This window comes from Sinocyclocheilus grahami, unplaced genomic scaffold (genome assembly GCF_001515645.1).
Source record: "Sinocyclocheilus grahami isolate Dianchi unplaced genomic scaffold, SAMN03320097.WGS_v1.1 scaffold218.1, whole genome shotgun sequence".
In the NCBI taxonomy this organism is placed as follows: Eukaryota; Metazoa; Chordata; class Actinopteri; order Cypriniformes; family Cyprinidae; genus Sinocyclocheilus; species Sinocyclocheilus grahami.
Genome location: NW_015505397.1, coordinates 95,224 through 111,927, shown reverse-complemented (window position 1 = coordinate 111,927; position 16,704 = coordinate 95,224). Strand labels below are relative to the sequence as shown.

The following is a 16,704-nucleotide window of genomic DNA, read 5'->3' as shown; positions in this document are numbered from 1 at the left end:
TGAGATATGTTTCTGAATATTATAAGCAAACACTGTCCAGGCCCTCTGTTGTTTGGTCCAAACCAGTTCAGGTTCAATTCCACCACCCTCTCTTCGAGTCCAAACATTTGCATCAGACTCCTTTTCTTTTTTGTTTTGCTGTTAGCTGTGCATTATTTATGATGGGTTAAAACTAAAAGCCTCTGATATTTTCTGCTTTCTGTGTGGATTTTTTTTTCTTGGAGAAGTAAGGTAATCCATTCCTAATAGTCACTGGAATGTTTAATCCTTCAAACATGGCCTCAGACTCACACACACAGACAGAGAGAGAGAGAGAGAGAGAGACTTTATCCACCTCACATTTTCTGCATGATCTTTTATCCGAGCTGTTAGAACCTGGTCTTCGAGAACACTCTATTCCTAAACAGAGACTTTTTGCATTGTTCTAATGTTCCGAACTCATAGTTCCAACTGAACATCACAGTAAGATTGGTCATTTACAAAGCTAACAAAACAACAAACAAAACCCTGACTGTGAAACCTGTGGAAAACATACGTCCCGTTTGACTCCACAAGCCAGCGGGAGACGGAAGGGCCTTATGTAAACCCTGACCTTGTGTTCTTCTACAAAATATGGATAAACACTCATTTGCTTGGTTTGTTAATGTACCGCTTCCTCTCTGGAATCGTGGGGCCACATTTCCACTGAACCTCAGCCAAGAATGAGTCGCTGAAAAGGGCTCTCTCTCACACACACACACACACACACAGAAAAGAGAGAGATCAGCGTTAAATATTGAACCAGTGTCCTTAGAATCCAGACATACTGTGCAGACACTAAACTACCTTTGAACCATGAAAAACATGCAGTGTGTTTGACATCTATTGTAACTGGCCAGTGCTCTAAATACAGAGATGATGGACTTTCATCTGTGTCTCTTTGCAGAATTATTTGGGTGAACAAAGAACGTCTGTTTGGGTGCATGCATGTGTAAAATATACTGTTTGTGTTCGGGGTGGGCGATATGGCAAAAATATATAGCAGTTTCTTCAGGAAGGATCACAATCTTATCAAAATGTTGTTTTTTAAGACTATTTTGCAAGTTACTGAGCAGTAAAACTAAAGGTCTCAAGTAAACAACAAAGAAACAAATGACAAGCAATAAAACATATTAAATTAATACTACAGAACAAAGATACAAATGAAGTAAACAGTGCTTTGTACCGTTTACTTCATTTACAGCTACTGTATGAATGAAATATAAAGCTACAAATGTGATTTTGTGAAGCATGTGAAGCAGATTTTCTCTTTGTCTTTTATTGTTTGATTAACATTAATGACACGGGCATTATTAGGCTGCTGTCACTTTAAGATGGATCTAATATCTAATATAACTGTAAGGCATAAGCGAATGTATTTACAGGAATACTTGCCAAGGTGGGCACAAACGGGACACAATCTCTACGATATGTTCGTGGACGTCTTCAAGATCGATACAAAATTGTTGGAGGAAATTGTTGGTGTTGTTCCACATTCATCACATGAGACTTGATGCCAGTAAAAAACACCTAGCAACTATATAGCAATGCGCTAAAAATTCTCAGAACGACCTACAGTAGCAACAGAAAAGCAACTATAGATATGTATATACTTATCTATGACAGCAATGTTCCAACCTCCCAGAACACCTCAGCATCGTGGCAGTGAGTTTGGCAAATGGAAAATCAGGACAATGTATTTCATAATTTATTGATCAAATCTTTTTCTCTTTCTTTGTCCAGCATGGGTTGGTGCTCTGGCGATGGGGATGATATTTTTCTGCTCTCCGGTGGTCAGTATGTTCACCGATCACTTCGGATGCCGGAAGACAGCCGTCTGCGGAGCATTTGTGGCCTTCCTCGGTCTTCTCACCAGTTCATTCGCAACGTAAATGCCTTCTTTTTTTCTTACTTTTTCTTTTGTAACATTTGTAAATTGTTTAGTTTTTTTCGTGTTACTTTAGCATTTTCACAGTCCATTCGGAAATTATATGCACGTACGCTTCCGAAAATAAAATGAAAAAAAAAAAAAAAAAAAAAAAAAAAAAAAAATATATATATATATTTTTTTTTTTCCTATAAAATATTTTTTATTATATGATATTTTTATATTTATTTTTGTATGTTTTTTGTCATGCACATTTTTCCAAAAACAATAACTTAATGTAAAATATTTATTATTTTGATTTATTTCATACATTTTGAACAGAACTGACAAATAACTATACACACAGAACAAAATGAAATCAGTCAAATAATGTGACTGTTCTTGGTAATGTGACACACAATAACATCATTTCCTGAAACTGACCCTGCATTGGAATTTTAGATTTACTTTAATTCTTTCAGCCTTACCAAAACACATTTATTTTATCCAGAATGCTCATCCAGCACCGTCACTGTTTAAGTTCACTTAAAGACATAACAGATTGTTTTCGAGGATATTTGCCAAGACGGATATTTTGACATACTTTTGTATGTATTTGTTTGTTCAAGTGCAAGACGCGGAAAGAAAATCTGGGGCTTATGCGATGCCTGAGACGCAGCTCTGTGAATGTACGCTGTGCTCACAGAAGACACTGAATCAGTTGTTATTTGCATCTTCTTGAGCTTGAATGCTTTTGAATTGCTTGAATGTTCAAATTGGCCAAGTGTATTTGTCTGTTAAAGCACAAGTAGTCGCAAAAGAGAACTCAATTCGGTGTTGTCTGCGACTCTGTGTGCGAGTTGTCATCTTGCGCTTGAATGCTTTAAAATCACTTAAATGTTTAAATTATCAAGGCTTACAAACACATGCAAATGATAAACTTTCGTGAAGACGCAGCAGTGGCCAGATCAGACCAGTGACAAATCCGTCAGTTGTCCAGAACATCTTTCACGCTGGCCCCGGGCCATCGGGCAACCCTTATTGTCGAGCCCTGTTACAGCATCTGTCCTTGAACTGCTCAATGCAGATGTTTCTAAACTTAATTTGAGTTAAAGGGGTCATATGATGTTGCTAAAAAGAACATTATTTTGTGTATTTGGTGTAATGCAATGTGTTTATGCGGTTTAAGGTAAAAAAAAACATTATTTTCCACATACTGTACATTATTGTTTCTCCTCTATGCCCCGCCTTTCTGAAACGCGTCAATTTTTACAAAGCTCATCGGTCTGAAAAGCAAGGTGTGCTGTGATTGGCCAGCTATCCAGTGCGTTATGATTGGCCAAGTACCTCAAGTGTGTGACGGAAATGTTACGCCCCTCACATACTGTGATGCCTTGTCAGGCCGGAGCGATGATTCAAAAACATGAAAACCCATTATAAACGAGGAATTCATTGGGGACATAATTATGGATTATAATGATGTATACTGTCTTTTGGGGGCTTGAGTGAGCAGAGGCGGTGGGCTTGAGAACGGCGTGGCCGGCGGATTCGATGAAGGAGGCTTGCGGCAACCACACGGGCTGGACTCCGCTTCGTCCGCGGCGAAAGGCGATCCGGTGATCCACAGTGTAAAGTTGATGTATTTCCTCAGCGACCAGCACGGATCAGCTCCAGGCATGACGAAGCAGATATCATTCTCTTTTGGAAGGCCAAGCAAAGTAGTTTCGCTTTCACAACGAAACACAGCGTCTTCACGACATGACGGCGGCGGCAATTCTACATCGAGAATAAAAGTTACGCCTTCTTTCTTTGCGTGAACATTTGGGCGGCGTTATGCAAATCTTCCCATATTGTGATGTAGACATGTGGGGGCGTGTTAGAACGAGCCGTTTTAGGGGGGTGTGGCTGACTCTTAACTTTTATAAAGAATATCTCTTTGGATTTGAGACTTTAGTCTTTGCAACTTTACAGATCTTCTTTATGCACCAAGAGCTTGTAACACTCCAAAGAGAAAGGAAAAATTGAAATCGCATCATATGACCCCTTTAACTTGTACATGACATACACAACTGCAGCACATATAGTTCAGTCTTTGTAGTCTATATATTTGTGGGAATCTGTTTCCCTTTACTTTGAAGTGTCTTTGTTATCTTCTGGCATGCATAAAGTGTAAACTTTCACTCGCCCCAGATGTACAGTATGAGCACCACAGTGTGCTGAACATTTTGCACATTTGCTAAGTCTCAGAAAGTAAAAAAAATTAAGATACATGCATTAAAAAACGATTAAGTTCCTAACTGTTGAATATACAGAATATACCATAAATATACACACAGAACTAAATAAAATCAATCAAAATTTTCCCCAAACAGTATTTTTTCTATATTTATTAATTATTTTTTCTATTTTATATAACTATTGTTATGATTTTTCTTGTGCATTTATTGAAGAAAAAAAACAATATTTTTCTGTTAAATATTATTATATTATTTTTTTTCTTCTGCCTTTTTCCAAGAACAAAATTTTTCTGCAAAACAATTCTTTGTTTCTCTTTTACGTGTGTAAGATCTGAATCAATAATATCTCCTGTCACTCATTTTGTGCATTCATGTCTTTGAAGGCTGGGTTTTGTAGAGATGTTGTGGTTGAAGTGATGGGGGCGGACAAATCACTCAGCCTCCTTAAGTGTGCTTATATAAAAGGTTACTTAATCACGCTGACAGTCTTTTAAACAAAAGGAAAAAACAAACACGTTCGAGAGCAAGACCTGTACGACAGAACATTTATGTAATCTTTGCTTCCTTTCTCTTCCCTCCTTTCTTTCATTCTTTTCCTTCTCATTGTTTTCTCACAGTGCCTTCTCTCTGAGATCCTTGTGCAGTTGGAAAGAGTGCTGATTTTATTCCAAGCAAAAAAAAAAGCTCTTGCTGTTGTTAGAAAAGGTTGGAACAAACGGTCACCCTGGTCCTGCTGCGTTTAGAACCTGAAACGCTCAACAAACACTAACAAGTGCATGCAAACACACACACACACACACACACACACACACACACAAACAAACAAACTATTTCCCTCCTTTCCTCAGGCTTTGAACACAAGTGTCTCCTGCAGGGTCGAGCTTCTCTCTTCCATCTCACAATCCATCATTTACACTAACGTCTGTTTGGTCATTAAGCAAATAACGTGTCCTGCTGGCCATGTGTTGCACATTCTCTGGCTTCAGGTGTCACAGGTCATTTGGAAGTGAAATGCTTTAGTTTAAATAAGGAGAGAAAAACATGAAAGTTCAACAGTTCTGCTGTAAAAATGTAAAAATCAGTCCTGCACCTTGTATGACTTTATTTCTTGTGCAGCCATCTTGCAGAAGTTGCTTATGGACACTTGAGAAAAACCTTACTTTTTAAAAGAGTGCTTTTTACGGAAATAATAAACTTTAAAAGAATATACTTAAGCGCAAATTGAATGTAATGTTTTCAGACACTTAAATTAATAGCAATTAAATGTAAATGTATTTAGTTTAAACTTAAATGAAATATGAGTTTTATAGTGCTTTCTTTGACTAACTTAATTAGGACTTGTTATAAGTACACTTAAATGGCCTTTTTTTCTATTTATGTTATATTATCTGCAAATACAGATTTTTAATAATATACTTTCAAGTAAACTGCAGGCTTATTGTTGTTCACTAAAAACTAAAGCTAAAACCATTAAAAAATATATTTTTGTTTATTGAAATAAGATAAATGTTGACTGAAATAAAATAAAATATACATAAAAAAACCTTAAACGTTTTATTTATCTAGTTGCTAGTTAGCAAAGCAACTTTTTTTTTTCCGTTAAGTAGAAAAAAAAACTAAAATAGAACTAAAAACGAAATAAACTAAATCTAAAACCTAATAAAAACTATAGATTTATTTTAAATTGAAAACAAACTAATGAAAATGCCAAAACACAACAATAAACTTAAACTAAAACTTAAAAAAACTATATTGACATATTTAAAAAATAACTGACTAATAGAAATGACAAAACAATACACTTAAACTTAAAGGGGACGTAACACACACACACAGTTTCTGTCAATGTCATGTTAATCTTGACTACCTATAGAGTAGTATTGTTTCCTTCATATCTCCAAAGAGTCTTTAGTTTTATCAGATTTATAAGAGACAGATACAGCTTTATGCTTCTCTCTGAAAACAGTCTGGTTGCTGTGCACGCGCGCTGTTCTGGAAGAAGAGCACATAAAAGGAATTCCGCCCTATATGATGTCATGAAGGGCCATACTCGAAAAAAAAACATTTTTGAAAATTATACGAACTCTGAAGGAGTGTCTTTGACACGTCCAACTCGTTTTTTGAGACTTTGGTCATGTTTAGCATGAGAATCAAACTCTTTAGCAGTGTAAATCACCCCCCCCCCCCCCCCCTTTAATAAAAACTATATAGATATATAACCCCCTACCCCCACAAAACTAATAAAAATGTTGAAAATGCCCAACAAAATTAACAAATTTAGAAGGAAAGATAAAAAAATAAAAATAAAATTAATTTAAAATATGAACAAAAGCTATAGTATTATAATAGTAATATAATAATAACAACATATTATTATAGTATGATAATATAACTACAATAGTATGATACTAAAATTGCACCTTTCATCAGCATTGTTCTTTTATCCATTTTCCTTTTATCACATTCACATCTTGTCTTCTCTCCTCAGCACACTGGGTCTTCGATACTTCACATACGGGATACTGTTCGGCTGCGGATCCTCATTCGCATTCCAGCCGTCTCTGGTGATCCTGGGGCATTATTTTCGACAGAGACTGGGTTTGGCCAATGGCGTGGTGACGGCAGGCAGCAGCCTCTTTTCTATGGGGCTCCCTGTGCTGCTCAAGAAAGTGGTGGGACCGCTGGGCCTTCCCAGAACCTTCCAGATCCTCAGTATCTTCATGCTGGTCCAGTCGCTGCTGGCCCTCACCTTCAAACCACTCATGCCCAGTGGGATGTGCCCGATGCCAGGCATGGGAATGGACGGAGGTCCCCCGTCCAGCCTGGAGTCAGCGAGCAGGTGGCAGAAGGGCCTGGCCAAAATCAGGAAGTACTTTAACGTACGAGTGTTTGGTGTGCTGACCTATCGGGTTTGGGCGTTCGGCGTCGCCACGGCAGTTCTGGGATACTTCGTTCCGTACGTGCACCTGGTGAGTTGTGGTTTGAGACCATATAGTGTCATTTTCAGTGTTATTTTAATACTATTTATATGTTGTTATAGTATTTAATAATATTTTGAATGAGCTTTTATTTTTATTTATTTTTATTTAATTTTTTAAGTTTTATTAATTCTATGTGCTTTTGTAATTTTGAGTAGCTTATGTTTTTCTGTAATATTTTTATTTAGCTTAAATTTATTTTAGTTTGAATTTGTTTTATTTGAGCATTTATTTAATACTAAAATGTATTTATTAAATATCATTTTGTTTTAGTATTTCAGTTTTAGTACTTCAACTTATTCTTCTTATTTTAGTTGTGTGCCAAGGCAATATTTCTAGGTTTAAGGTTTTCATCTAATATTTATATTTTAATTAATTTAGTTTAAATTCATTTTATTTAGCTTATTTAATAATTGAATAGTTTATTCAATAATTTAATAGTTTTAGTTTACAATAACAACCCTGGATAATAGCAGAGTATGTGCTCCCTTCCAAGTCAAAACTGAAATGTAAACAGGCACATTATGTTCAAAAATCATTTTAACAACCATTTTATTAGCAAATATTCAAACATTCTTAAATCAAGATACATTTATGTAAGAAGCTAAATTACATAAGGCATTACGAAAAATTTTAAAAGGTGTAAAAAAACAACATCTAAAATTAAGTGAATTTACACATAAATCAAGAGGGGGGGAAAAAACTCAAAGGGAATTATTGTTTTAAGCATAAAGTCACCTAATTTTAAATATTTTTAATGTAATTTTGCTTCTCAGGTAAAAGTAGCTTGATTTAAGAAGGTTTAGATATTTTACTGGGGGAAAAAAATATATATATTTAGATATTATTATTATTTTTTTTAAAGGGGTCATATGATGCTTTTTTAAAGATTATTATTTTGTGTATTTGGTGTAACAGAATATGTTGACATGCTCAAAAAACACATTATTTTTCAAATACTGTACATTATTGTAGTGCTCTATGCCCCGCCTCTCTCAAACGCTTTGTTTTCTACAAAGTCCCTCCTTCCGACAAGCGCAGTCTGCTCTGATTGGCCAGCTGACCCAGTGCATTGTGATTGGCCGAACACCGCAAGCACTCGTCGGAAATGTAACGCCCCTTACCATAATTGTGAGCTTCATCTTTCAAAATAAATGTAAAGACAGTAAATAATTTCATTAATTTTACCATCAGTTCAGGCCTGAAAGGGGAACAGAGTTGCGTGACAGACACAGTGATGAAGCTGGTATGTGTTTGCAGTACACAAGCCACGGTTAATCAATAGCAAATACTTAAACTAATAACAAAACAGTAACTGATTCAGAAGCGCAGATTGTCATAGCAAAGTCAGAATTACCTCCTCTCCTAGTTTCACGAAACGGTCGTCCATAAAATGCATTGCTATTCTGTTGTAAGTAATCTTAAATACCTAAATGCATCTACTTTCAGAAGGCCAAATAAAGTGATTTTGCTTTCGCCTAGAAACACACAGCGTCTCCCTGACATGGCTGCTTCAACACTAACTGCGGCTACTGAAACCACGCCTTCTTTCTTTGCGTGCACATTTGGGCGGCATTATGCTAATATTTCCACATAGTGAGGTAGATATGTGGGGGCCGTGTTAGAACCAGCCGTTTTGGGGGGGCGTGGCAGAGTCTTAACTTTGATAAAGAATATTTCTTTGGTTTTGAGACTTTAGTCTTTGCAACTTCAGGGATCTTATCTATGCACAATCAGCTTGTAACACTCCAAAGAGAAAGGAAAACTTGAAATCGCATCACATGACCCCTTTAATATGCATGTTTATATATCACTGCTTAAGTGGTGGGGACTAAAATCAACATGGGAAAAAATGTGGAGGCATAGTTCTACTAATTTAAATGAACTGCACACTACTCAAGTTGAGTTTTATTTTTTATGCCAGATTCTGAGCATAATTAATATCTCGCTTTCCAGACATTTGGCACAAAGCCCTGGTGTGCTGTAAGCCGAGTTCCACCATTAAATCATAATTACAGATCTTATGCACACAGGCCTATAGATTCCACAGATTTTCAGAATAATACAAGTGCAGTTGACTGAAGTGATGATTGATGTCATGATATTTAAATTAGTACAATCCAATAAATAAGATCTTCTCGAGCCATATAATGGTTCAGATTCAGATGTGATCAATGATTAATTGTTACCAGTCTGTCATTTTGCAAAACTCCCACTGTGACCCAAATTCTTTTTCCAAACATTTAATTACATTTGAGCTCATGATTTGAAATCATACTGACTCAGGATACTCATTCTGCATCATGTAGGAGTTTATTCCTCTTGACACCCCTGTCCTTTCTTTCACCCTAAAAACTTGACGGGACATTTTTAAACTAGAGTCATCAAACTGCATGAATGAATTCGACACAACAGGGTTCATCACCATTAAAGGAGCAGTTACCAAAAAATGTAAAGTGCCAAAAAGTGTACTCTCCCTCAGGCCATCCAAGATGTAGATGAGTTTGTTTCTTCATGGGAACAGATTTGAAGAAATGTAGCATCACATCACTTGCTCACCAATGGATCTTCTGCAGTGAATGGGTGCCGTCAGAAATGAGAGTCCAAACAGCTGATAAAAACATAACAATAATCCACAAGTAATCCACACCACTCCAGTCCATCAATTAAGATCTCGTGAAGTGAAAAGCTGCTTGTTTGTAAGAAACAAATCCATTATTAAGATGTTTTTAATTTCAAACCATCGCTTCCAGCTAAAATACAAGTCCTCTGTCTATAATATTGCTTTCTCCAGTGAAAAGGTAATCTCGTCTGAATAAGGAGAGAAATATGCACAATCAAAAACAGTTCTAAACAAGCATGTTGGTGGATTTTGATGTGAGACAACGGGATGGGATTTTTCACTGGAGGACGCGTTATTATGGACTCATATCCATAATAGCAACAGCTTAACGTAAAAATGCCTTACAAACACAAAGATTTTTCCTTCTCAAGACATGTTACATTTCTCCAAATCTGTTCCCACGAAGAAACAAAAAAAGTAAATTTTCAACAAATTGTCATTTTTGGGTGAGCTATTCTTTTAAACTTAAATTTATTTTAATCTGTTTAGTTGCCAAGGCAAACGCTGGAATTTGGAATGTTTCAGCCTTTTTTTAAGTTTAATATTTACATCTAATATTAATATTCTGTTTTATGTAAGCTTTATTTTAGCTAACAAAAATTATTTTTAGTTAGTTTTAGTTAATTATTAGAACACTATAAGCACTAAAATTACTAAAACTAAAATAATAAAATTAAAGTTTAATTACTTAGCTAAATACAAGTATTAAAAAACGACAAATGCACACAATATCACTAAAACTTAAACTGAGATTAAACTGAAAATGTAAAAATAATTAATTTAATTAATATGCATGTTTATATATCCCTGCTTAAGTGATGGGGACTAAAATCAACATGGGGAAAAATGTGGAGGCATATTGATCATTTTTGAATGCTAATTTAAATGAACTAAAAGCTTAAAAGCTAATTTGAAATATTATTAAATACTATCATAGTATATACAGTAAATAATACTAGAACAAGCCTCACATCTTATTTTGTGTTTGTGCCATATTGTTTTATAAGATGACTAATTAATGTCCATTTTTATTTTGGTGTGAACTAAGTCTTCAGATTTAGCACATAATTTATGAAACATGAAACTTGCAGTAGCTCTGCTTCTTGGAAGCGATTTGCTTTTCTTAACATTTTTTAAATACCAAATCCTTATCAGTGCAGTCAATAAATCATGAAATGTAGTGTTTTTGGCACACTAATGAAGTTCAGTAATGCAAAAAAAATCCTTTTTTATTTCTGAACTGAATGTTAAACAGGGTTTTGACATTTGCTGTTTCGTGGAGGCTATTGTTTACAAGCCGACAAAACAAAGTGAACAAAACGCCTCTGATTTACAGTCAAGCCGGTGTGCATTTAACGTTAAGAAAACGGAGGAGGCTATAGGACCGAAGCGCCCGTCCTATGCATAAATAATGTTTTAGGGTTCCGCGAACTGAAATATTTACTGCACTCTGCATGACAGAAAGCTTATGTGATGAGTCCACACATGTTGATGATGAATTATTAACTCAGCGTGTGTCATCTCAGGTCAGACTCTGGGGATTTCTGTCCTTGTTTCACCTTTCCTTCTCACTCATTCTCTGTCTCTGTTGTCATAGTGATGGACATACTTTTACTTGGATACCTGAATTACTCAGCCGTAATGGTGCTTCTCTCTTGTTTTCAGCTGAGAATTAGTTTCCAGCCGAGTTTGGGTTACACTGATAAACAGGCCATAAAATGTGATGATATAAGAGAATGCACTGTTTACTGAAAGAAAAGCTTGATGCAGATGGTTCCTTCATGTGTGCGTTTCTTTCCCTGTAAAGCGAGGAAATTCAAAATCTTTAGTTGCTCAGCATGTGTGGAAATACTTCAGTGTGGTTAATGGAGATGTGCTCAAATTATCAGCGTTAAAGAAAGTATTACTTTTATTCAGCAAGGATGCATTAACTTGATCAAAACAGAGAGTAAAGACTTTTATAATATTACAAAAGATTTATTTTTCAAATAAATTCTGTTCTTTTGAACCTTCTATTCATCAAATAATCCTGAGGAAATGTGTCACGGTTTCCACAAAAATATGAAGCAGCAAAACAGTTTTTACCATTGATATTAATAAGAAATGTTTCTTGAGCAGAAAATCAGCATATTAGAATGATTTCTGAAGGATCGTGTGACACTGAAGACTGGAGTAATGATGCTGAAAATTCAGCTTTGATCACAGAAATAAATTACATTTGAAAATATATTCTAATAAAATAATAATTTTATATTGATACTTCCCAACAGAAATGCATTCTTAGTGAGCATAAGAGACTTTAAAAAATGTTTAAAAACACACCAATCCCTTTTTAACAATATAAATATATTTTATGTCATTTCTAATCAAGGTAATGTGTCCTCGCTGAAGAAAAGGATTAATTTCTTAAAAAAAATAAAATCACAATGTCCCCAAAATTTTGAGTGGTAGTATATTTTGAAAATATATAACATATTGGAGTCTTAAAAAATTCACGATTAATTCAGTGTGTTGCTTGCCATTTCTTTGTAATCATTTGTGTAAAAAAAATAAATAAAAAAATTACAAGCTATTTCAGAGTGCAAATTGTATCAAAGTAAATCCTGCACCAATATGTTTTCATTATACTTGAAGTGTGTGTGTGTGTGTGTGTGTGTGTGTGTGTGTTTGTGTGCGCATTTGTTGCAATTGTGTTCTGTTGATATATGTCAAATCATTGGTATGTGTTTGAAGCAAGTGTTTATTTGGTTAGTTGTGAGTTAGCCAACTTGTGTGTGTTTGGGATGTGCGTGTATTTTTTTGTGGGCGTTGGTATAAAGTTGATGAGAGAGACCTTTCCCCCCTCGCCTCAGTCTCACTCTTCCACCTACAGTCGTGTTTTTTCAGGCTTCGCACCAGAAGTAAACACTTAGTCCCGGCTTTTGTTGTGCGTATATGTGTGTGTGTGTGTATGCATTTGGTTCTCGCTTCTCGTGGTGAAATAGGAAAGCCCTTCCTTCACATTAAACCTAAATGTGAAATCGCAGGACTTTTGATGTGCCCCTAAGGTTTTCTCATTCAAGCGGTTTTCAAAAGACATCCAATCCACAGGCCTGTGATCTCTAGTGTCAGGAAATTCTTCTAAAGGATTTTTTATTTTTAACCTCATGTCCTCCCCCTCTTCCTTTCTTAGAAACAAGGGCGTCTATGAGTGGAAATATTCAACTTATAGCTGCTTTTCCTCTGTTCCCACCACAAAGCAGCATTATGCCATCATTGATAAGGCTGAAGAAAAGGGCTTTGATGAAGCCCAGAGGCTGACTATGGCTGTACAAAGCCAGCCGTTTAGTCAAGTGATGCATTTAGCCACAGGAATCACACTTAACTACCACTTCTATGTCAATAAGAGGCTAATGTTTATGCATGTGTACAAGATAACACTGAATGAATACTGAGATTAAGTTTGGCCACGTTCACACAGCAGCAGAATACTGTATTTGAGTCCTTAATACGGTTACGTTCACACACAGTACGGTTATTTAAGGTCGTGGCACCTTTTTCTCCTCTCTCACACACTTACATTCTCCGTTCACATACATATGCTTCTACTTTCACACACATTTCTTCTTTCACATACATATGTTTGCTTACATATATAAACACTTTACTTTTCAACACATACACGTATTCTGACTTTCAAGCACATATATTTACACATCCACACATATGCATTCTTTATTCTTACATACCTACATTCTAACTCACATATATACATTGTCACTTTCACACATGTATTCATTCTAAGTTTTTTTTTGGGTATCCATTACTTCCCCTTTAAGCAGGAAGTCACTCAAACCAGGAAATACATCTGCTAGACTTCCTCAGCTCATCCTATCACAACTATTATGCTATTCAAAGTCATCCTGTTTTCTTTTCAAGTACCGTTTTTTTATTGTTTTTTTTTACTTTAATTTTAAATTTTAAAGAGTCATTCTGTAACCGACTTGTTCTACAGATCTCTGTACAAGTGTTATGATACTGATTTTGAAAGTACTGACAGGGCTCAACACTACGGAAAATTTGTACTGTTCAAATTTTTTACTTGCCCTGGCAAAAAATTCACTGGCCTTGACACACTCACAAAATAAATAAATAAGTAAAATATATAAATATAAAAAAATTAAAATAAAATGTAAAAAATAAATAAATATGACTTACTGTTTTTATTGTTATAAATGATAACCATTTATCACAAATAGAGACTATAGTAAAAAGATAAAAATGAAATGAACCATGCTTTAAGTTTTTCAGGTAGGTTTAACTGTATTCCAAGGATGCACTGATCAGGATTTTTCATGACCGATTCCAATTGCTGATTTTTTTCACAATCGAATGGGCCGATTCCCATACTGGTTACCTATTTATTTATTATTATTTTTAAATTTATTAGTTGTTTATTTGCTCTGTTACTGGCCAAACTGGCCTTAACCCATTAAGGTCATTATCCCGGTCCCGAGAGAGGAATTGAGTCATCACGTGTGTTTTTTTAAATATTGCACGTGTTGGAGCACACAAACCCCCGAACCCCGAGTTCTCTTGCGCCTCTTCTCTCGTGCTCGAACAGTACATAAAAAATTATGCCAAAATACAAGATATCTAGACGTTTAAACCATTCAAGTGCAAGATGAAGCAAAAGAACTCAATTAAATTTCTGCAATGCAATGCAATCATTTCCACACAAATGACATTATTACCAAATATCTGTAAACCGGATATACGGACGCAAAGAGCAGAGATGCGCAAACAGAGAAGGTGCTGTACCACTGTGCCCACGCCCCCAATCACAACTCGCTCAAGGGACAAGGCCAAAGATGGCTTTTCACAATTATAATATTTAAAAAAAAAACAAATAGCTTGCTGAAACACTTCTGCGGCCGCTTCATCTACCTCAGCCATGCTGATGTAACACTGATCACGCTTAACCTGCCTTCCGTTTCCACTATACTCGCTCAGACAAACATACATTCTTCTCTTACATACACATATTTTCTTCAGACTAACATGCATTTTCTCCTTACATAGATTTATTATTTATAACATTACATACTTTGAATACATTTGCATAAGAGCAAAATGAATAAATATGTGCTTAAAATATGAATGTATGAGGAAAATGTAAGAATGCGTGTGTTAAAGTTTGTTAATATGAGAGCAAAAATGTATGTATGTGAAAGGAGAATATAAGTGTGTGAGAGCACCAGAATAAATTATGGCTTGTACGGCCCTTCATAGGACTGGACAACTAGTTGTCTGTCACATCATACAGTGTAGAGAGAGAGCCACTCTGCTGCACAAACGCGTGTCTACCGTGTGTTTTCATGGTTTCGGGAACTTACAGAGACGGAGAAATGTGTCGGATGAGCTGTGTGTCATCTGAAAGTTTTAGATCCAGTCAGATTTTCTCCATCGGAGCCGCTCAGTTTTGTGTTTTGCATGCGACGCAAATGCTCCGCTCTCCACCCAAATATAAAAGCTGCTGTCGGTTAATGAAAGTAGTAAATATGCTTCACCACCTGTCAACTTTTTTGATTGACGATGACCTTTGAACTTTTGCACTGAGGGGTTTGACCCCTTGACCCCGGACCACCCAGGTTGCGTTCACCTTTGACCCTTTAATTTTCAGATGTCAATATGACAAATGGTTTTTGCATATTTGGAATTCCAACGTTGACCCGTGACCTTTTAATTCTCCAGCTGTCAAATAGGTCAATACGGTTTTAGTATGTGGAATTCCGTCATTGACCCACATCCATAATAAGAGCTTTGTTCCATTTTGAATCTTGACATGTCAAATTAAAGCCCCCAGGCTTATTGACCTTTCACATCCGGGGACATCTGTTGACCATATGAGGATATCCAGCCCTCATTCTATCTTATGGTCACTCTACGGTCATGTGAGAAAGATATTGGTTGGTTTTAAGGACAATATCAAAATAAGTGGAGGAATAAACAATTTTAACTGACCATAAGAGCTGATCACAATATGCGTAAACACACACACACACACACACACACACATACACACACAATTCAGGGCTCTACGCTTATTTATCTTTTTAGGAGCACTTATGCTCCTAACTTAAAAAATTTAGGAGCACAATCAAATTTAGGAGCACCTTCTTATCAATAATCCAAAATTTGATGATAAATTTTAAAGTGATTTAAAGTGGAATTTTGTTTTTACCTTTGTAATGGCATTTTTCTAATTTTATTAAAAGTACGTATGTCATCGTATGTCATCTTTTTAAAAATTCTAATTAAAACCATAGAATAAGAACAAGTAGAATAAGAAGAATAAGTTACTAATCAAATGAAATCATTATTAATTATTTTGTACAGAGGTGGCACAGAAGAACACAAAAGTGGCTTGTAGGTGTATTTTCAGACATTTAATGAGGATCAGAGGTGGCATGAGTGCAATTAAATCCATGTTGAGATTAAGGTTTAAATTTTTTTTTAATATAGAAATATTAAATTATTTAAATGTTACGGAAGAGGCGTGGCACAACAGGTTAGTTATATACAACAGTTTATTTGGTCACCGTGAGTACTGGTGTTGGGTCCGGAGGAAGTGCGGGTGAGGGAAAGGTCCGTGAGAGAGTGCAGAGGATATGGAGAGTGGAATAATCCGAGTCTTTTGCTTGAGTGAGGCTGGAAGGTATCCGGGGGAAGCACACACCTCAGCGATCCGGGAACTAGGAGATACTTGGAGACGAGGAGACACTAGGAGGAACACAGGAGGTAAGTAATGCACAAAGTATTTAACGGTAATCAGTAGCAAAGTCATTGAGTCCTCTACGTGTAAACGAGACCGGACAGTGAGGGTGTCTGAGGTGTGTGCTTTTATGCAGGCTGGAATTGAGGTGCTTGATTGGTGACAGGTGCGGGTGCTTAGAACTCAGGTGAGAGGGATCGTTGTGATTGGGTGGTGGCGGAGCCTGG

General features: G+C 36.0%; 1 protein-coding gene across 1 annotated transcript in view; it reads left to right on the top strand.

Moving 5' to 3' along the window:
• The first annotated feature begins 1,646 nt into the window (after window positions 1-1,646).
• LOC107596364 (monocarboxylate transporter 8-like) overlaps window positions 1,647-16,704 on the top strand; it is a 24,886-nt gene continuing 9,828 nt past the window's right edge. The window contains exons 1-3 of the mRNA XM_016287088.1: window positions 1,647-1,683; window positions 1,753-1,906; window positions 6,611-7,091. Of these exons, the coding sequence (XP_016142574.1) occupies window positions 1,647-1,683; window positions 1,753-1,906; window positions 6,611-7,091 (672 nt within the window). The remainder of the gene's footprint in view (window positions 1,684-1,752; window positions 1,907-6,610; window positions 7,092-16,704) is intronic.